The following is a 21,179-nucleotide window of genomic DNA, read 5'->3' on the forward strand; positions in this document are numbered from 1 at the left end:
TGCCAGCACCTCAGGAGAAGAATGACAAGGTGATTTTGCTCAAGTACTGTCACAGGGAAATGGGATTGAAATTATCTACAGAACAGTGACAACTGTGAAAGCACAGTAATCATAGACAGCCGGTGCTCTCCACAACAACCCACAGACTCCAGTCATTCCTTGGTTTTAAACAAGGTGTTCCTGAGAAGATAAGCTTGCCCAGGTGAGGTCTGAGGGTAGCAGAGGTCCCAAGTCTCCTCACGTTCCATCATTCTACCAGCAGGGTGAATGATGGGAGAGAAATGCAGGTTTGTGAGAGAGAATGAATACTGCCAACACCCTTTCATCAGTGTCTTTGGTATTTACACTCAGGAGCGTTCTGTTCTTATGCAGGGCAGGGCGTGGGCTGGGAGGAAGATGTCTGGTTACGGCTTCTGACCGAGAGTGGGCCAGATGCTTCTGGTTCCTGGCTTGGTGGTTCAGGACTATGTCTCACGATCTTTTCTTTTGCGATGGAAGTTTATAGTTCTTTTTTACAAACAAGATTCTCAGAACTTGTAAGCTGTATGCAGTCTTCCTTGTGTGAGTACATTCATACAGGGTTGGGCTTCTTATTTTCATGGAGAACAGTTCTGGTTGTAATCAGTTTCTGTCTGAGTTCCAGAAATGCAAAGATACTGAACGGAAAGAGGTGGCAGCTGACAAAATTGCTGTCTTTGACCTTCTGAGGCACACTTAGTAACGAATCTGGAAAATAATGAACTACAATTAATGAGACCCGCACCCGTGTTCAAGTGTGTCTCACAGACAGCACATACAGTAATTGAAAGGACTTCCTGCTCTCTAATTAGTCGGATTGAATTAATTTGCCATGATAGCTCTCTTCACATATCTGGAAGTCTGTGTTCCCATGAAGCTGTTGGTGTGCCTCCAAGCTTGAGACTCCAAGTGGAAGCATTGATTAATCTAGGGGATGAAAGGGTTAGCGTCAGATTGACTTCCCACCAGCACAAGTGAGCTCTCTTCTGGCCTACCTTTTTGCTTCTACCCCTTTGGGTAGTGTGGCTGTGTTGACTGCGGGGCCTTTTGCTTTTACTTCAGCCTAGCTGCATATGCCACAGGCAGGGGAGGTTGTGGGCTGCTTCAGAATAGGGAGTTAGAAAGTCAAGTCCATGTGCTGGAATGCTCCCACTAGCTGGTCTGAAAGGAAGATTCCAGAAGGCAAAGGGAAGACTATTCAGGTATACATAAAGCCCTCATGGGGATTGTTGTGTTTGTCAGTGAGCTCATCACCTCCTGTAATTGACACTTGGATCCTGTGATTGGCAGAGCCATGGGGAGGCAGGGCAATAGTGCATTTGACAAGGACCTGTAGTGATCAGCCCACCCCACCCCACATGTGATCACCTAGAGAATACACGTGGTTAGTTCACCAGCTTCATATGTGTATCCTGTGCTGGTGACAGAGTAGTCCAAGGACATTGTGTCTGTCAGAACACCCACTTGTCCATTTGAAATAGAACCATCAGATGGCTAAAATGCTAGCACCATCATGGCTGACACACTCCATCCATATCACCCTGACACATAGAGTGTAAAGCAAGCGGGAGGTAGCTATGGGAACATAGATGTGGAGGACTCCGGGCACCGAGGCTATCAGTGCCACCAGGGCTCACCTGGGATGAGGCCAGAGCCTTTCCTAAGCATGCCTCTGCCCTCACTGCAAGCAGAGCCCCCACTCTGATAAGGGTAGCTCTTAGACACAGGCCTCCATTGATGAGCTTATGGCTGAGGCTTGGTCCTCAGCAGTGTGTGCATCTGATCTCCCCACCAGGCACTACTTTTATCAGACTTTTTAAAAGCTAGCTATTTCTAATTCCCTGTCCCTTCCCCCCATGTCTAGACTTTGCTTAAAATTTTCTCATGTCATCAGGAAAGTGAGATGCTGACTTCTGATTATTTGTAGAAAAAAAATACATATATATACAACTCTTATAAGACTAATTTCTCCTAATCAATTAAAGAATTGATTAATATATATGTAAGTATAAGCCAGGTATTATGTTAATTTAGGCAACATAATTTTGATCAAACTCAGGATAGTAGGCAAATATTAAAAAAGGTTTATAAATATGAAAAATGTACATGAAAATTCAATATTGTTTAAGTTTAAAGTAATTAATTTTTCCTTTGGCCAATCTCTCTAGTCCCCTTTACCTGGCCTTATAAGCTAAAATCTACAAGGATCTGGATTGTCCCACCATCTCTCTTATTTTCTGTGCTGTGTGTTAAGTAACTGATATATGTGTTTCCTCATTCAGAAAACACAACACTCATTGATGCCTTCCTAAGAGTAGAGGGTAAGATGTTCCTTCTGAGCTCCACAGACAGAGGCACAGACAGTGCAGGGTCCTGGCTGGTGCTGCCAAATATGTGTGTTTGAGGCATAGGGAAGGGAATGGGCATTCATGAAGCCAGGGCTAACACTTTGAGGGCGAGCTGTGACTCAGAAATGCCTAGCACAATTTCCCTGAAAAATTGCCAGGCTGTGGTGGCTGAACATGGGTCTGTTGGGTCTAGCAATGCTCAGCAGACTATGCAAAGGCTCCTGTGTGTCGCCAACTCAAATCCAGCCACAGTGCTCTCGGCAGTGGGTTATGCTTCCTGAGCCCTGGTTCTGGAGCGGGAAACATATAATTATATTCACCCTTCTCATGGGACTTCTTAATATTTATGGTTGTGAAATACTGTGCAGTCGTTTTTATTAATAGTTACCAGATGTGTCATAAGGATTAATGAATTTACGATCTGAAATGTTTTGAGCTCCTGAAATAGAGGCAATGTCTGTGCAGGGAATATGGAAAAGAGCATTAAAATACAAACGGTTGAGCTTGGAGGGTGGAGCTATTATGTGTGAAGGAGCAGTTGCTCACACAAAGTCTGGTGTAGTTTGTAGATGGACCTTCTAGGGACTGCCGAATTCATCACAGGCCGTGGTTAAACACGGGGGCTCAGCAGGCCCACGGTGCCTACATTGTGGATGCACACAGGGACTCTGCCTGTCTCCTCTCAGGGTGGGTGCTGTCTTTCTAACTTCACCTCCGTCCTGTGTCCGAACTCCCGTTTCTCTTTCTTTTTCTTCCTGTCTAAGTTCAGGCTCTCAGGAGCCCTCCATGGAACCACTGAAAGAATTTCCTAATTGGTCCTTTCATATCTAGTGTCTTCCCTTTCTAACCAATCTCCCTAAGGAATCATTCCCCTCACTGTCACTGATTTCAGAACCAGCAGCAGTTGTTCATGGACTCATAACACCCCTCCCTTCCAACCCTCCTCCCCTGCTGGGGCTGCTCTTCTCCTGGAGAGAGCTGACTTCCCTGCTGCCTGCCACAATGCTCAGGGTGGCCCCACAGCCACTTGGGATCTCTCTAATCCCTTCTCCACTGAGTCCCCTCTGCCTTAGGACCTTCCAGGCCAATCCATCTCACACTCTTCATTTTAGTTACTTGCTTACACACCCCTTCCCCACACCAGATCACCACTCCCTGGTGAGAAAACACATGCGGACATTTAGACCTGCCGAGTCTGCAGAATGGTTTCCTATGGGACCCACGTCTTGGTCTGTGTCCTCAGTTAATTTCTACAGCTGTTTTGTTAGGGAGCCATTAGAGTTTGCAATTGCTGAGTCATGGGGAAGAGTGTGAGCATGCTTTCATGCTCAATATCATGTCAGCAAATGTCCATGCTCGGTGGCCACCATTTCATCCTGCTAGGCTTCTACATTTTCATTCTCTAATGGCAACAGTTTTCATCTCTGGGAGACAATTCCCCAGTCCAATCTCATCTATTTTCAGTCAGACCTAACTAAAGAATGAAACTTGTAGTCTGAGCATGAAAAAAACCTTTTGCTGTCTTTACTAAGAACATATCTTGAAAACCTTTCTGTTTGTGTGGGACTTAGGGTCTGTGGAGAGAAGAACAGAGGCGGCATCAAGTCCCCTGGACTTCAAGGTGGAGTCATGAAGACTGCTCCATTTTCAGAATGTCAGCTGGCCTGAGGGCTGGGAGCTGGGAGAGGTGGTGCTAAAGGCACAGAACCTTTTTTTTGTGGTCAAGGCATGGAGGAGGTGTCTGGGGTCTTGGAGTTCAGGCTCTTGCGACTGCATGGCAGTGACCCTGCTGCTGCAGGACAGCCTCCCTTGTCCCTTCTCTCAGCCACCCATGCTCCTAGCTCCCCTGGCTTTCACCCCCAGTGTCTGCAGGGTGAAATGTGTATTCCTCTGCCGACTCTGGTCCTTCCATCCTACTCCTTTCTGCATTCTCCTCAGCACCTTCTCTGCACCATCCCATCCATCACTGTGAGGAGAAAGGCTCTGTGGTGGTACTTACTTTCTAAAAGCAGCCCTGTGGCTGTGGCATCACCTTTGCCAGAAAGTGCTGTGTTATTTATAGTTATAGGGCGGTAGGCAGTCATGCTTGGGCCTGAAGGCCCTGTGTAGACAGTCAGAACTACTTGGAATTCTCAGGACCTAAGATCCTGGAAAGTAGAAGGAATTGGACAAGGCTTGGGCAGTTCACATTTCTGCTGTCTTTGGTACTGAGCAACCAGCCATAATCCCTGGCTTTTCTTCCCTCGGGTCCTTTAGTAAATCCGTCAACCTTTCGAGGTCAGAATGGTGACACAGAGTCAGTAGAAGAGCTGTGGCCAGCATTCATCCCTCCAGCTGGAGTTAAGCCCATGCTTGCCTGCCTTGCCTCTGTGACCTTTTCTAGTGCTGAGAGCGCAGAGTGGGAGAAGGGGGCACCCGAAGCCAGAATTGGCAAGAGCTCGAGGCAGAAATGGTGGGTTCCTGGTTTCTTCCAGAGACCTTCACGCTGCTGTCTGCCTCTGTCCTCCTGCTGTGAACTCATCGTAGATGAATTCGGTTCCTGTTCCCTCCTTCTGACTTCATGTTCTTAACAGATTCTTAGCGTTCCTCTAACGCTCCTTGAATCGCGTGTCTGTAAGTCAAGAAGTCTTCTGCTGTGGTGTTTCACCCGCTCCTTCAGGCTCTTCTCCCCTCACCTGCTCTGGTGCGGCAGTCTTCTTACAGGAATGTTTGCTTGAGCTTGTGCTGTCTGTCCAGTCTGCATTGCTGTCAGGGAGGTAATCTGACTCTTGGCTGCCTTCCGCTTTGCTCAGGAGACATTTGACCTCCTCTTCCTCTAGCTCTGTTAGCTTTGGTTGCCCAAGGCTGCTGTATGTCCTCGTCTGCTTGGTGCTCCAGCCAGAAAAGCTTCCTTCCTTCTCAGTCCTGCAGCGTGTGTGCTCTGACTGCTCCCTGGCCACCCGGGCTTCGCTTGTCTCCCAGCTTCTGCCTCTGTCCCCGTTACTTCATGTGAAGACTTGCATTCACACTCTAGTCTTGATTAGCATGTGTCTGTGACCACAGAAAAGAAGCATGACACTTGTGTCTTGTCTCTGGCTGGGGTGAGCCTTTACTGGGTTTCTTTCTCTTGTGTGGTGTAGAACCCTGGAACCCTCAAGCCCAATTGGCAGGAGTTCTGAGAGTTGTGACAGTCCTTTTGTGGCTCCTGGCAGCTTTCTTCTCTGTGCCCCTGTGTCCCTTGGGAGCCTCACTCATGCACTTGTCTCCTCAGGCCGTGCCCCGAATCTTGGTGCAGCCTACCTTCTCAGATGCCCGGGCAACAAGGATGGAGGGGGTGAGTCACCAGGTTGGGACTGCCCCACTTACAGAGGTGGCCCTGACTCTACCTAGGATCCTTTTGTCCATACCTGCCTCTCCCTCTTTGCTTCCTGCTTTGATAATTAACTACAATGTAGGTCACTGTCTTGTCCCTGCACAGGCTCCTTGTTACACTTTGCTATTTTCAACCTGCTAATCATATGATTGCTAAAGTTTAGCTTGACTGCTAATGTAGTCTGTGCTTTAATAGCCCACTTCTAGGCAGAGGGGGTTTCTATAAACAGAGCCATCTCCTTCTTGGGAGTGTTTGCTCAATTCTCAGTTTTACTTATTTTATTTTATTTTTTTGTTTTTCAAGACAGGGTTTCTCTGTGTAACAAGAGCCCTGGCTGCCCTGGACTCCCTTTATAGACCCGGCTGACCTCCAACTCACAGAGATCTGTCTGCCTCTGTCCCCTAGTGCTGGGATTAAAGGTGTGTGCCACCATGCCCGGCTTTCAGTTTTACTTCATTCTGGTTCATGGTGTGAGCATGAAAAGACTAATGGCAGACTGGGCGAAAGCCATCTCTGTGGTCCCCGCAGCTCAACGGCACTCTCCGTCTTGTGGACAGTAGAACTCCCCAACCCCAGCCCTCAGTCTCAGGAATGCCTCCTCTTCACAGGGAAAGCTTATTCCTGCCAATAACAGCAAACAGGGCCCGGCGATTGGAGGGAAAACTTACTCTTCAGGTTGTGCCCCATCTTGAAAAGTCCCTTTCATTCCAGTGCCTTCCTGGTGTCCTGCATTCCCAAGGTGACCCCTCCCCTGGGAGCAATGTCAGTTGTTGTGTGGAGGCAGCTTTGACCACGAGCAGGACTCTAACTGGCAAGGCCACCTGTGTGCCCAGATTCTGCTGCTCATCCCAGTGGTCACAGCCTTCGATGGTCCAGAGACAGCAGCTAGGCTTCAGATGAAATTGTTTATTAGGTGCTGGCATGGCAGTAGGCAGAGGCTGTATCATCTTTCCTTCTGCCATCTTTAGTCTTTGCTATCACTGTATCTGGCTTGTCCCTTCCATGGAGAGCATAATTAAGCCCTTCAACTTCCGTGGGCTTCACTATAAATGACTTCACTGTAAATGTAAATGTTTATAGATCCCACAATCTCCCTCCCCCTAGTAATTCAAGTGGGGCAGTGGGACACCTGTCACTTGAGGTGCTCTTTACCTCTCTTTCATGTTCCTCTGTGGCCAGAGAGGCCTGGGTTGGACTGGGAGTGACTGAATCTCACTGGTGTGGGAAAGACCTTCTCTCTAGGCCACAGGTCATGTCCAGCTTCTTTTATAGCTCTGTGTATTTTTCCCTGCATCCAGTGATAGCTAACCAGCGTTAAGGAAAGAATAAATAAAGTGTGTCCAGGTTGCAGAAGAAAAATGATTGAAGGATTGCCTAATTTTTCAGCATATTTATGGCGATGACAGTTATTGATCTGCTAGATTGAGTAAGTTTTCAGTCAGAGCCCCATCACAAAAATGGGCTGTTAATCTCAAGAGGTGCCGTTAATTCCCTCCCCAGAAAGTGTGCCTTGTAGGCAATGAAGGCTTCTGGAAGCAGGGATATAAATGACAATTCACAGGAAAATGCATGATTTATCAAACTGCTGAGTTAAGCCAAGTAACTGGAAGAGACTTATAGATCTCAGCTGCTTCCCAGTTCACATAAATCCTCTATTTCAAGTGGAAAGTGACCATTCCTGTGGCATAAATATTGGGATACATCTTTCTTTTTCTGAGCAGCCTTCCACCTTGTTTCCATCCCACCTTTGTCCCCAGCACGGTGGGTCCAGCATTGGGAGACAGTGCCTGGTCCCCTTAGACAGCTTCAGTTGTCTAAAAGAACATTCTGTATTCACTTCCCAAATACTGGGACTAGCAGGGCCTGTCATCATCCTGAGATGCTGACTTTGTGTCTGTGTCTTCTGTCTGGTAACTCAGAGTGATGTGAAAGAAGGCCACTGGCTTTGTCCTTGCTTGGTGACAGCTCCTGGCTCATGTCCCAGGATCAGAGGCCCCCAGCCCTGACATGACACCAGCAGCCAGAAAAGCAAGCTCCTAGAGAAAGAGCCATGGCTACAGGCAGCCTGGGTCTCCTCCTTGTTCCTGACTTCCAGCCTGAACACCCCACCAGTACTGTCTGGGGTCAGTGCCTTGTGTGCCTGTATTGCTTGCTAAAAGCAATTTTAGCTCATTTGGTGAGGTCATTCTTTGGATTTTGCCAGAGGGAAAAAAGTTCTCCTCTTCCCTCTTTATGTGTGTTTCAGTGTCCCTGTGAGGACAGTGGTGGGTGAGGGTGTCTGCTCTCATGGGAATAGTTACCTGAGACCAGGGAAGCTGGAATGGGCAGAATGAGGTTTAGTCTATGCTGCTTCCTGCTGCCTGGAGGGAGGGGTCTTGCCTTGTGTCATGTCATCCCAGGTTCAGGAATGAGCATCTCTGTAGAAGATGCAGATGCAGCAGGGCTTCTGCCACGTTGCTCAGCCACTCCTGATCACAGGTGGACAGCCCAGTGCTCACCTGATTTGGCTACAGGGCCAAGGGAAGCTCTGTCTGTTTTCTTCAGGTGCATGCTGCCCGCAGCCAGGAACAGTGCCTACCCAGACTTCAGTGTAGAACTGGTAGAGCCAGCCTCATGGGCTCAGATTTGGTGGGAAAGCCTTTCCCAACTCTGATCAGTACACATTCTGCCTTCTGCAGGCTCAGCGAGGCAGCCCTGGGCCTGCTGGGGCTCTGGACTCCATGGTGCAGAGGACGGCCCCTGCAGTAAAGATCTGTGACAAACCTGTCAAAGTGTCTTCCCCTCCGTCTACCATGGTGGTAACTCAGCCCCCAGAAGGGCAGGATGGACCTCCAAGCCCCTTGAGCGAAGCTTCCAGTGGCTACTTCTCTCACAGCGTCTCCACTGCTACCCTGTCAGAAACGCTCACCCTAGGCCTGGACACCACGGGCCTTGGCAGCCAGACACCTGGGTCCCCCCCTGCCTTGTGTCAGGTCACCCCAGAGCCCGAACTGGCTTTTCTTTCCTGCACACAGAGCCATCCACCTGCCTCAGAAGAGCCCCAGGTACCACCTGCCACACCTACTCAAAGCACAGAGCTAGAGGTTCCCAGACCACCCCTTCTTTCTGAATCCACATCCACTGTGCCCACATCCCCGTTCCGAATCCGGAAAGTGCGGACCTCAGAGCTTAAGTCCTTCACAGGCATGCTGGGGGGAGCCTCCTCCGGAGCTGGGGAGGACCCACTGGCTTCAGAAGAGCTCACCAGTGCTAGGGGACAGGCGCTGGGAAGGCTGGAAGTGACATCTGACTCTGAGGAGGCCAGTGAAGTCCCTGAGTGGCTTAGAGAGGGAGAGTATGTTGTTGTGGGAACCAACAAGACGGGTGTTGTGAGGTACATTGGACCAACGGACTTCCAGGAGGGAACGTGGATTGGCGTGGAGCTGGACCTGCCTTCAGGTAAGTGGGCTGTGGGTGCTCCTGCTGACCACAACACTGCTGAATGTGGCCTGGCAGAAGGGGAGCCGGGATGTGCCGTGTGCCTAGTGCACATCAGACTCTGAGCCTTTTGACCCTTCATAACCCAGATGCTAGCTCATCTAAACTCTTAGAATCCACCAGAGGCCCAAAGGAGTTACCGAAAACTGAAATAAACTTAGAAATGAGTTTAAATCTTTTCCTCTTGAGACCATGTCCAGCTGTATGGTCCAGGATGGTTTGGACTGACTGGGCCCAGTGATCGTCCTGTTGTAGTCTTGCCACTACCTGAGGCTACAGTTGGGGCCACCACAGTGAGACTCCAGGGTGCCTAAGTGTGAGTGTGATGTTCTAGGTAAGGTGTGGTGAGATTGTTGTAGGCTCCTGAGTGTGGAGACAGACTAGTGCTCAGGGTGGTCAGGAGGCAGGAGGCCCTAAGGAAGCACACATCTGTCTAGATATTTTCTGTGGTGTTCTATCCTTTAAGAGTAGGCTGCCCTTGGTCTCTCAGCCAGCCTGCGGCTTCTTAGGCCCCTTTATCCCTGGTTTGTGACACAGGCCAGATGGTTTTGTTGCACACCCATTTCCAGCCTGGGCCACAGGAAGTGGGCAGCTCACTGGTCTTGAGCATACTTACTGGGCCAGCCACCACCACTTGGAATCTATATTGTCCTACAGTTGTCATCTCATGGGGAAATGACATGATCGCTGGCAGCTGTGCCTTGCCCAGGCCTGGGTTACAGTTAATTTGTTTCTTGTTCCCAAGTTTATGGGAAGCCATGATCTGGGCTTAGGTGGAAAGGAAACTTCTGTTTGGCTTCTCCTAACGTGGCCAGGATGTTTGTGCGGCAGTGCCATTGCAGCTCCTTCCTGTCCGTGGCTGAGGAGCTCTGCTCTGTGGGTAGTTGCAGCCTTGGGCTGCTGTGAATGTAGGCTAGGAGTAGTCACATGGACACAGGGGCCCATCTCACGTGCTCAGTGTTGAGTGTGAAGGTAGCAGCTGGTTTCCAGAGTGGTGGCCCCATCGCAGTGCTGGAGGGTCAGGTGTGAATGCCTTCTCCCTTTTGGAGCAAAGGAAATTTCCTTGGTTGAGCATGGGAAAGGTGAGGTCTGGATGGGCAGGGGCAGGGCGTCCCTAAGATGTACAGCCCACCTTTTGCTGCAGAAGCAACGGCTCAGGCTGCCACCTGAGAGACCTGATTCCCTGCCGCTGTCTCTGGACACTCAGTCACATCCAGCAGCTTGTTGGACTGCTGGGTGGACGCAGGCCTTTAGGAGGACACCCCTCAGAACTCAGCGTTAGACCCTTGTGTCTTTCAACCAGCCCGTGGCCTCACTGGCCCATTTATCCCTGGCTGCAGGCACAGGCCAAAATGGGATCCTTGTCCCTGAGCCGAGTGCTTCCTGTGAGGTCACTGTCTTTAAAAATAATTGGGCGGAGAATAGCTTAGATTGGAAGTAGTTCAAGATGTTAACTATAGTACAGACTGGGAAAAAAAATTTCAAATTTGCTTTTCTCAAAGTGCAAAGGAGATTCAGGAAGAAGTCTGTGCCTGCAGTTGAACCCAAGAATCAAAGAAAATGAGCAAACACTTTACTTGTCCAGCAGGAGCTAAGCGCATGTTTGCTTGCACTGCAGTGCTAGGTTCAAATAGACTGTGGCGAGCAACATCCCCCACTTGACTTGTACTTGTGCAGAGGAGAACATGCTAACATGCTAATGAATAAATACATTTTGATAGGAGCAAGTGCTATGAAGGAGCCAAATGGGCTCAGGAGCTAGAGGAGGGTGGCTGACTGGAATACCCCAAACTACTCCGAGAAACAAAACAATGCAGGAAGCCGAGCTGGAAAGTTGGGCCGCCAGCAGGGTGAGGTGGGGCAGGGCCCTGGGGCTCCTGAGTGTGATGCAGCTTGCTGAGATCGAGGCCGAGTAGGAAGGCAGCCTATGCGGTCTGAGGGGCACCTGCTGCCTGCATCTAAGGCTTTCCTGGTAGTTACTGCAGTGTGACCAGGGCTTGAAAAGATCCCCCCTCGGAGAACGCACATGGGGAACAATGGGCACAGAACGGCCACTGTGAGGGGCAGCAGGTGTGTGGGCTAGAAAGGTTTGAGGTTAAGCTAATGGTAGGTGTGGGGAAGAGTGGTCAGGGTTGGGGAGGATGTGTAGAAACTGCAGCCAAGGACAGATGGAGGGGGGGGACCGTTAGGAGTATCAAGGTGACTGCTAGTGTGTGGCGACAGAACAGGCCATGAATGCAGGAAAGGCTGGAAAGATGCCTGTCAGTGTAGGCTCACTGTCTCAAGTGATTCTGAGACATAGAGATGCCAGGTGCCTTGAGGGGCCAAGCGGGTGGCCAGTCACACTTTGACTGAGCTGTAGTCTGCGTGCAGCCAGGCCTTTCATCTGCTGAGACCAGATGAGTTGGAGCTGGGGAGAGAGGGAGTGAGGAGACTGATGCCAGTGACCAGAAAGGGCTCAGTGCATGTGGGTATTTGAGAAGTAGAGAGGCAGGGCTTGGCCCTGCTGCTGGCCCTGAGGCTTCCCAGAGACTGGTGGGCAGGGCGGACGCTCTGCAGAGCACCTGGTGACTATGGCTTCCAGGTGGGTTCTGCCCTGTCTATTCCGCCTCACTGCAGCAACCCCTATTCACTGTCAGAGGAAATTGTCACTGTTGAAGCAGCTTTTTCTTTTTTAAATTAAATTTTTATTTTTCATATAATTATAGTTTATTCACTTTGTATCCCAGCTGTAGCCCCCTCCCTCATCTCCCATACTCCTCTCCAAGTCCATTGATGGGGGGGGGGTTCCTCCTCTCCTTTATCTGACACTAGCCTATCAGTTCTCATCAGGACTGGTTGCATTGTCTCTCTCTGTGGCCTGGTTAGGCTGTGCCCCCTTAGGGGGAGGTGATCAAAGAGCCAGCCACTGAGTTCATGGCAGAGACAGTCCCTGTTCCCCTTACTAGGACACCCACTTGGAGACTGAGCTGCCATGGGATGCATCTGAGCAGGGGGTCTAGGTTATCTCCATGCATGATCCTTGGTTGGAGTATCAGTCTCAGAAAAGACCCCTGTGCCCAGGTTTTTTGATTCTGTTGCTCTCCTTGTGGCGCTCCTGTCCCCTCCAAGTCTTTCTATCTCCCCCTACTGTTAAAGAAGCTTGACACCCAGTGTGGCATCTGCTGACATACTCTGTGGCAGTTTTGCCAGCTTCCTCTTGGATAGACATCGTGCCAGAGCCACCTGTACCCCTACATTCATGCTTGTGTTCTCAGGAAATGGGCTAGTGCCCTGGAGGAGCAAAAGCCGCTCTGCCTTGTTGGCCTGCTCCTGGCCCTCAGCAGGACTTTGTGCCAGGCCTGCTACCTCATACTTGGGAGCCCAGAGCTAAGGGTTGTGTGTCTCTGGTGACCACTGTCTACGGTCTTAGGGGCTTCTGTCCCAGGCTCTAGGCTCATTGGCACCCTGTTGAACCATAGGTTCAACAGTGACTGAACCACCTGTTTTGTGGATTGGGTGGTGGCACGGAGGTGGTAGCATGCTGGACACAGTAAAGAAGGTGACTGTCCGTGTAACACACACTTCTCCTTCCCCTGCAGGAAAGAATGATGGCTCCATTGGTGGGAAGCAGTATTTCAAGTGCAACCCCGGCTATGGGCTGCTGGTGAGGCCCAGCCGGGTCCGGAGGGCTGCAGGCCCCGGGCGCAGGCGTAGTGCAGGGCTCCAGCCTCAGGCAGCCCCAGAGGCCCGCAGGAGTGCTACTATCTCGGGCTCTGCTACCAACCTGGCTTCACTGACCGCTGCACTGGCCAAAGGTGACAGGAGCCACAAGAACCCTGAAAACCGGAAGTCCTGGGCCAGCTGAACTGGCACCTCTCTGGTGGGAAGGGGGAGTCCTGGTTCCTCCCTGGAGGACAACCAGGTCCATGGGAACAGGGCCATGAATGCTTTTTTTGCACGACACAGGGATGGTGGACAGCCTGGTTCCCTGTCCTCTCTGGGAATCTGGAAGCTGCATTTCTTCCTCTACTTGGCAACAGCAGAGGCTTCTCGGCTGTGCTTCTCTGGTTGGGGGTGGAAGGTTCCAGGAGCACAGAGACTCACAGGATGGTAGTTGGGTGGCAGCGCTGGGGGCCAGGCCAGCTCTTCCGTGCCTGCTTGAGATGGGGCGGCAATTCCCAGCGAGGGGTGTTGGGCTCCCCTTTTCTAGTCTACTGTCTTTACTGATGTCTTCATTTAAAGAATGATCCTAACTAGTGTCTGCCCCTCACATACAGGGGTTCCTTCTCCGGCCTAGGGTCAGCCTCCACATCATCCCCTACATGTAACCGTTGCTTTGCCAGTCCTCCCCTAACCCATGCCCCTCCTTCTGAGTGGCACACAGTGTTTCTGGGAGGCATCTTTATGGGTGTTCCAGATTCTTTACATCCAGAAAGGCTTTTTGTCAGCTATTCATTTCCTAGCAGGATGCTTGAACTCTATTTATTTAATTTATTTTTTCAAAAGCTGAAATAATTCACGAGCCACAATCACTGCCTGTCCCAGCATGCATGCCTGGGGCCTACCTTGCGCTCACTGGCCTCTGGCTGGTAGGAGCTATAGCCTCTTTCTTAGATTGTGGTTGTTGGAGGTGGTGCCCAGCAAATAATACACATGGCCTTACTCTCCGGGGGGTGGGGTGGGACAGGGAGGCATGACCTCAGCTTGACATAGCTCAAGCCATCAGTACCTTCTCTGGATCTGCCACAATACAGGGAACTGGAGAATGCTTTGACTCTGACAGTTCCTAAATCCTGACAACACATGGGGGCCAGCAGCTGGGCAGGTAGGTAGAGAGGGGAGAATGAAGCTATGGTGTTTCCCAGGGCATTTCCAACCACCTTTTTACTGAGATGTATGTGGCCACTGAGTCCCAGAGTGCATGGAGGCCTGAGCAGGCAGGTTGGAGTCACCTAGTCCGGGCTCTCCCAGGTCCTTCCCTGGCTTCCACCTCTGGAAGGAAGTCCTATGTCAGAATTTTAACTGGGTATCCTTGGCAGCTTGTTGTAAGCTTGACCCTCAATTTTTCTCCCTGTGATAGGCTTTCTCTGTGTAGCTCTGGCTGTCATGGACTCGTTTTGTAGACCAGGCTGGCCTCGAACTCACAGATATCTGCCTGCCTCTGCCTCCCAGAGTACTGGGATTATAGGGTGTGCCACCACGCCTAGCTCAGACTCTCCAACTATTAAGAACCACAGCTAGCCAGCTTTTGTAGAGGAACTGGTTCTGTGAGGACTTGAACCTCTTAAGGGAAGCAGCAGCAGGCCCCTAGGCTCCCAGCAGCTGGCTCCTCAGAACACCCCGCTTCCCTGCTCCTGTGGCCTCTGTGTTCATATTACTGGCATTCAGTCTGGACCGTCCATGTTGTCTGACTAGCTCAATATAAACTTTACTACTGTCTGCTTGCCCAGACTGTGACCAGAGGCTGCCCTAGGGCAATAGGAGGACGGGTGGTCTCCCTGGCACAGATGCAGACTGCCTGCACAGAAACCCAGCCTGGAGATGGAGTGTCATTGTGCTCTTGTCACCAGGGTCTGCCAGGAGAGACCTGCTTCCATCCCACTCTGGAACAGCTAGAGGCAGGCACCACTTCAACAATCCTTTTCCTCAGCTGGCATTTTGGGGATGCCCACTAGGTGTGTGGTGCTCAGTTAGCACTGCCAAGTCTGCCCGGCCTGCTCTTGTGGCCAGCACACAAGCTCTATGGAGTGTGCTTCAGGTAGAGGCCTTTTCCTGTCGGCATCCACGGTGTTCCCCCAGAGAGCAGTCAGTCATTCCCTGAAGGGGCCAGAGCTCCAGAGTTCCTCCTGTGGCACGGTCATGCAATGGGTCCAAGGGAGAGAAGGCCCTGGCTTGAGGCCAGTCTTGGTAGGTGGTGGGAAGGAATTTGTGCAGCCGTCACTTGGGGTGGTCTAAAACAGGTGTAAAGGGACTGTTGACTTCATTTGTTAGCTGGAGCCCTGCCAGTCCTGCATGGTCTCACGTGGTCAGCTCCTGGGCAGTGGTTTTGGGACCAGCCTCTCTCCTCCGGCCCCACTTTCCTCTCAACTCCTCGGACCTGAGTTTCCCAGCTTTCCCTCGTCGAGGCTGCCTTAGAACTCCCCCTGCCTGTGAAAACTACTCTTTCTACAGAGCCTCGCAGGAAGCCCTTCAGGTAGAGCACCCCAGCTTCACAGGCGACTGATGACAGCACCCTCAGGATGCCTCTGCCCGTGCCCTCCACTGGTTGGTGCTGGGGCTGTTTGCACAGAAAGCTCTGTTGCTTTCATGGACCTTGGTCCTCAGTATGGACGGGATTTTCTAGGAGTGAGATTTAGGGCCTCTTGCTGCTGAGTTTGTTTGTCCTCCTGGTGTTTCTTACGAGCTCGTCCTGTGGCTGAGAAGACCCTGTGTGTGTTTCCTATGAGGGCAGGGAGGTGACCCCGGGAAAGCTGGCGTCGGGCTGGTCTGGAGATGGGGCTTCAGTCCGTGAGGGCCTGCAGGGCCTGCTGCCATCGTGTGGGCTGTGTGGGCTGTGTGGGCTGGGTGGAGACCGTGAGGCTTGCTCCTCCTGGGCTGCCATGCTAGACAAGGCCTTTTGGAGCAGGCTGACACTGACTTGCAGCTGGAAAGCTGGTGATGTGTAGGGGTTGTGGTCGCTAAAATGTCAGATAGTGTAAGGTGGCGGGTGTGTAAGTTGGGTTCCAGGTTCCCAGTCTTAAGGGGCAGAGGGGGAGTGTTTCTGGGCTGTGGTTAGTGACTTGGTCCCTGAGGAGTTGCAGAGGGACAGACAGTGCTTCCATGTCTCCAGTCTTTCCCAGCACTTCTCACACCTTAGAGGTTCCGTGTGGGAAGCGGGTGGGTGGCTCACGTAGCGGCAACCTGCCTGCCCAAGCTGCCTGTGCTGCCTGTTGCCCAGGGAGGGTGACCTGGAGCTTCTTGTGCCTCAAGGCTCATGCCACCCCAGGTCCCAGACCTTTGGGCCCTCTCTAGTGCCTTCCCTGGGGCCAGTATCGAGCTATGCTTCTGGCCCCAGACACTACCCAAAGCATCTTTCTCTTAACTCTACAGTGCCTTCCTGTTGGGTTTCGGACACTCAGTGTGGGGAGAGCTGGGAATGGCACGGGGGTGTGGATTGTGTAAATATGAGCTCACATGAGTGATGTTGATTACAGGATTACAGTGATTTGGTGCATATTAAGTGGGAATTAAATATCCAAAGACTTGTAATGAGTAGTAAAGGTGATTTATGTTGTATGATGAACCCAAATACTGTAATTTTGTACCATAAATGCCTTTCCGTCAAGTGACCAACAGCTTCTAAATAAATCTAGATGATTACCCGATTATGTCTGAGGTCAGTCTTAACTGTTCTTCTCTCCCCTCCCCTTGGGCTTTGGCTCCCTACACTGTCCTCTGGTGGTGGTCCTAGGGCTTGTCAAGATGGGAAGCAGTTCACAGAGCAGCAGTCCCCAGGGCACAAACCTCCGTGGCCTAACGACCTCGGGAGATCCCACTGGTACACTGGCCTGTCTCCAGTCCCTCACTCACTTCAGCCCATTATAGAAGCCAGGCAGAACCAGAGCACCCGGGGGACTTAGGCTGAACGTAACTGGAGCTTCAGTGCTAAGAACAGAGGTGTGTGTGTGTGTGTAGGTTCCCTGCTTTCAGGCAGGGGTTTCACCATCTGCTTTGACCTAGGAGATAGGCCTCACTATGGACTAGAGAGCACGTGCCTTTCTACTGCTGCAGAGATAGACACACCCTGGACCACTGGTTCTCAACCTGCTTAGTGCTGCCAGCCTTTAACACAGGTCACACTGTGGTGGCCCCCAACCATGTCATTATTTTTGTTGCTATTCCGTAAGTAGTTTTGCTAGTTTTGAATCATGATGTAAATATCTGTTTCTGGGGGCTGGAGAGATGGCTCAGGGGTTAAGAGCACTGCCTGCTCTTTCTGTGGATCCAGGTTCAATTCCCAGCACCCACGTGGCAGTTGACAGCTGCCTGTAACTCCAATTCCAGGGATCTGCTTTCTGATAGTCTTAGGTAACCCCATGTGAAAGGTTGAGGCCCACAGGTTGAGAACCAACTGCCTTGAACACAGTATTTGAGAAAGAGGGAAAATTAGGACTGTGGTTGCTCGGCAGGGGTGGATCTAGTCCCTGTGGGCTGAGGAAGCTGACTTTAGGCCTGCCTATCACGAAGCCTACCCTTTCTGAAGGGACTTCCTCTGCCACCCACGGAGCCCCACTCTGAGCCACTCTGCCAGGAAAGCGGTGTCCAGGGTATAGGAAATGCTCAAGGTTTTCTCCCTGCACCAATGCACCATTCTGCCCCTTTCTGGGAAACACACGGTCAGGGCCACCTGAAGGCTCAAGGGGAGGTGGTCATCAGCCACAGACAGCCTCTGCGTATACAGGACTTGTCAGAGAAAAGCCCTGCCAAACAGGGACAGAAAATGTGTCAGCCAGGAGCAGCCCCCATGAGAGATGAGGCAGGATTCTGATGAGCACAGGGCAGGCGGTGGATACATCATCCTTTTCAGGCTGCTCTTACCTGGCAGCTCCGGGAGATGTCTAGTCTGTACCAAGCCCTGGCACGGCTCACTCTTTGCTTACCGAGTCACTCAAGGAATGTGGACACTGATTCTGAGCCTGGAGTGTAGCTGGCACTGGGGCCTTGAGGGGTCAAGGAAGCCACCCTTGGATATAGGGAAGAGGGGTTGCCCCAGGGAGGTGCTTGGCTATGTAGTACATGTGCCAAGGCCAAGGAGACCCATGGCCTGAAACTTGAGCATAAATTGAACTAGGAGTTTGGGGCCAGACTATGCAGATCCACAAGGTAGGGTCAGCCTGTTCTGGCCTCTCTCCTGCTCCTCTCTCCTGGGCTGCGTTGCCAGACTCTGGACAGCAGCTTCAGAATCTGCAGCCCTATGTATGCATACCCAGAAGGGAAACAATTCCCAATGGGGACAGGGAAGGCTGGGTCCTGGCCCTGCCTCTGCTCACCATTGAAAACCAGACCAGGGAGAACAAAGCGGCTGCTTTCTGTTTCTGCTTCTCTAGACACAGCTTTCAGAGCCTGCTCCTTTAAGAGGCTCAGGGTGGGGCTGGCTGCAGCAGGAAAAGCAAAGGGAAGCTAAAGAACCTTAAGCTTGGCTGTGAACCTGGGTCGGAGCCAAACTGGTGTCTCCCCACCCTCAAACACACATACACACAGGTGGTGATTGATTGGGGTTCTCCTGCTCAGGCTGTGGTGCTATAATCTCCCAGCTCCCCTAGGAAAGTCTCAACAGCAGAGCTGGAGTCAGAGCACTTTTGAGAAACCTCAGGTTTGATCCCCAGACCTGCAAAAACAAAACAAAACTCTAAAAATGCACAAGGCAGGGTCCACAGAACAGATACCTATACCCACTTCAACCAGGCAGTGCCCCTCTGCCTCCGGCCCCCCCCACCCCATGAATATTTGGATCCAAAAAACTCCTGGACAGCCTTTGTTCAGTTATACATTTTATTCTCTAATAGGTACAATACTAAAATAAACACAAATTAAAAAAAAGTTTTATTAAAACAAAACTGTACAAAAAAGCAGTATACTACATTTTAATTACAGAACAGTCTACTGTCCAAAAGGCACTAATCCAGAATAGGAGATACAATGAAACAGGACTCATCGGAACTATTTAATCAATACAGTAGAGCCCTTGTTTCTTTGACCATTTACACCCAGAAACAAGGGCTGCTTGCTACAGTCATCACACATTGTTATAATCCGAGTCCTACTGGGAAGGTGCAGTATCACTCCCTAGAGCAGGCTCCACCAGGGGCCAGGAGGGGGCTGGGAGGGTATGGGCAGCAGTGGGCACCCAAGCTTGTCTCGGCCTCTGGTGGGTTGGTTCTGGCCATCGTTGGCAACCACTCTAACCCCTCTCCTGTTTAGCACCGGAAAAGTGGGTTCTGAGATGCTCCAGGTAAAGGATTGGAGGTCTGGTGACAGGCATCCGGTAACCCTGTCTGAAAAGGCAGCAGCTACCTGGAAGGGAGAAGTGACTTGGTGACAGCCGGGGGGCTGGGCGATACGCCAAGCAGCGCCACCCGGGCATCAGAAAGAAGTCTCCCCTTGTCAGTGACTATTCAACAATCCTGTCTGGGAAGCTGGTTTCTAGAAGGGGAATTTGCTTCCCAGAGACAAGTCAGAATGCCATGCCTGGCCTCAGGGATGCGAGCCCTGTACCCCAACCCACCCCTGGTCGGGTGGCCGAGACACCTCCCTGGGCCCCAGCTTTATCATCACAGACTCTGGCCTAAGGAAGAAGGATACTGCAGCTTTCCAAACAGTGTCATACACAGAGAAGACGAAGACAGGCATCTGATGTTAACAAAAATAAGTAACAGAAATGGGATTAAACCAAATCTCTTCTCACAGCGCCCTATACTACACCCTCCTTCTGCTTAGCAGAAAATTGTACGTACACAAAAATACAAATACACAATTTTGTAGAACAGTCTGATTTTTAATATATTTATATATATTTATATTTATACGAGTGGCAGGTTAGTTCATTATATAGAGCTTTTTGCACTTTTGGCTCATATGCAACAAGGCTTATAAATTCAGCTTTAGCTTTCATTCAGATTTTATAGCTTTTGAACAATTTTTTTTTTTCACATTTAAAGCAGCATCCAATTTGCACTAGGAGTCGTGGTGATTATGGGGAAGGATGGGGTCAGGGCTCTGGGGTGGGTGGTATACATTCCAGTGTGTGTGGCATGTAAGGAGGGTTCCGTGTGGACAGAGCTTGCCATGATGACCCCTTGAGGTAGACTGAACACCCTACAGCAGACTCAGACACAGGTGTGACTCACCCTCAGGGACACATGGCACACAGATGGGGACAGAGACCAGAGGAGACACCAAAAGGAAACACGCAGACTGAGACACACACAGCCATGGCCAGGAGGGCGCCCTGCCCCTCCCCGACTCGTCTGGCAGGATCCTACACAGCCACCGTGCTGACTACCTGCAGGCAACCTCAAGACATCTGGTCCCCAGTGTCTGGGCAGAGCGTGTGAGCCTTCTCTCCGCTTCCCAGGGGGCCATGCCAGCTCGCTCCCAGACCCACAGCCAACTGCGCTTCAGCAGGACTGGCTGTCACTCCTCAGCATTCAGCTCTCGCTAGAACGTCAAGTCCAGTCAGGGCCCAGAACCCTGGCCCTCCCGGTGCTCTGACTGAAAGCTGCCGTCCCTCCATCTGCATCCAGTTGACATTCCTCAGTTACATGGGGCCTGCCAGGTGCTGGTCGACCGTGACCGCTGCATCTAGAAAATGGGTGACACACTCCTCAGCGGCAGCTCGGTGCGCACGCACCACAGTGCCTCACTCTCCCCACCATTTCGCCACTCACTGCTTTCTCTTCCCTAGGTGAGGCAGGGTCATCCACACCTGTTACATGCAAATGCCCAGTGTTCACATCACTCCACTGTCTGAACAAAAATTCTGGGTTATTAATGAAAATAAGGTGCCTGCATATGAATTGTTCCTTTCCCACTAGTCATCTGTGTGAACCCAACTGGGCACAACAGTCACTGAACAAGCTATCCTATACCCAAAGTAAATCAAGGCCTGGAGCTAGCTCTGACTCAATTATTTTTAAAAAGAAAGTCTCTCACTCATTAAAAATAAAATAAAAACCCCACATTGGATCTTAAACGACTAGCAGCGATGGCCCTTGGCCCCTGGCTCCTTGGTATCTGGGCTGTAGATCAGTCACCATCCCTGCCTGCTGGAAAGCTGGGAATGGCCTCAAGTGTGCACAGACGAAATTCTGCTCAGAGGCTATCTCACTCCTGTTTTCACTCTAGCTAAGACTCCTTAAAACTCCTTCTGATCCAAGACCACAGTCACATCAACAGAAGGAACACAGGAGACAGTGACAAGGCCAGCCCTCTCTCCTAGCTTGCCCTTGTGACCATTCTGCCTG

At 51.1% G+C, this 21,179-nt stretch overlaps 2 protein-coding genes across 10 annotated transcripts in view; one reads left to right on the plus strand and one right to left on the minus strand.

Moving 5' to 3' along the window:
• The window catches only part of Kif13b (kinesin family member 13B), a 158,821-nt gene extending 142,277 nt beyond the window's left edge, over window positions 1-16,544 (plus strand). For both annotated transcript variants that reach the window (XM_055609535.1, XM_055609536.1), the window contains 3 exons: window positions 5,617-5,679; window positions 8,397-9,156; window positions 12,777-16,544. In XM_055609535.1, the coding sequence (XP_055465510.1) occupies window positions 5,617-5,679; window positions 8,397-9,156; window positions 12,777-13,042 (1,089 nt within the window). In that variant the 3' untranslated portion in view covers window positions 13,043-16,544. The remainder of the gene's footprint in view (window positions 1-5,616; window positions 5,680-8,396; window positions 9,157-12,776) is intronic.
• Window positions 16,545-18,690: 2,146 nt separating this feature from the next.
• Hmbox1 (homeobox containing 1) overlaps window positions 18,691-21,179 on the minus strand; it is a 131,576-nt gene continuing 129,087 nt past the window's right edge. For 6 of the 8 annotated variants that reach the window (XM_055609568.1, XM_055609563.1, XM_055609567.1 and 3 more), the window contains one exon: window positions 20,451-20,517. Coding sequence is in view for 2 of the 8 variants with exons in the window: in XM_055609573.1 (XP_055465548.1) it covers window positions 20,470-20,517 (48 nt within the window). In the remaining 6 variants the exon portion in view is untranslated. Of the gene's footprint in view, window positions 20,518-21,179 lie in introns of all 8 variants that reach the window. The other 2 variants (XM_055609573.1, XM_055609569.1) reach the window with 1 other exon arrangement.

The sequence above is a fragment of the Psammomys obesus genome, unplaced genomic scaffold (assembly GCF_907164565.1).
Source record: "Psammomys obesus unplaced genomic scaffold, mPsaObe1.curated_primary_1811, whole genome shotgun sequence".
NCBI lineage: Eukaryota > Metazoa > Chordata > Mammalia > Rodentia > Muridae > Psammomys > Psammomys obesus.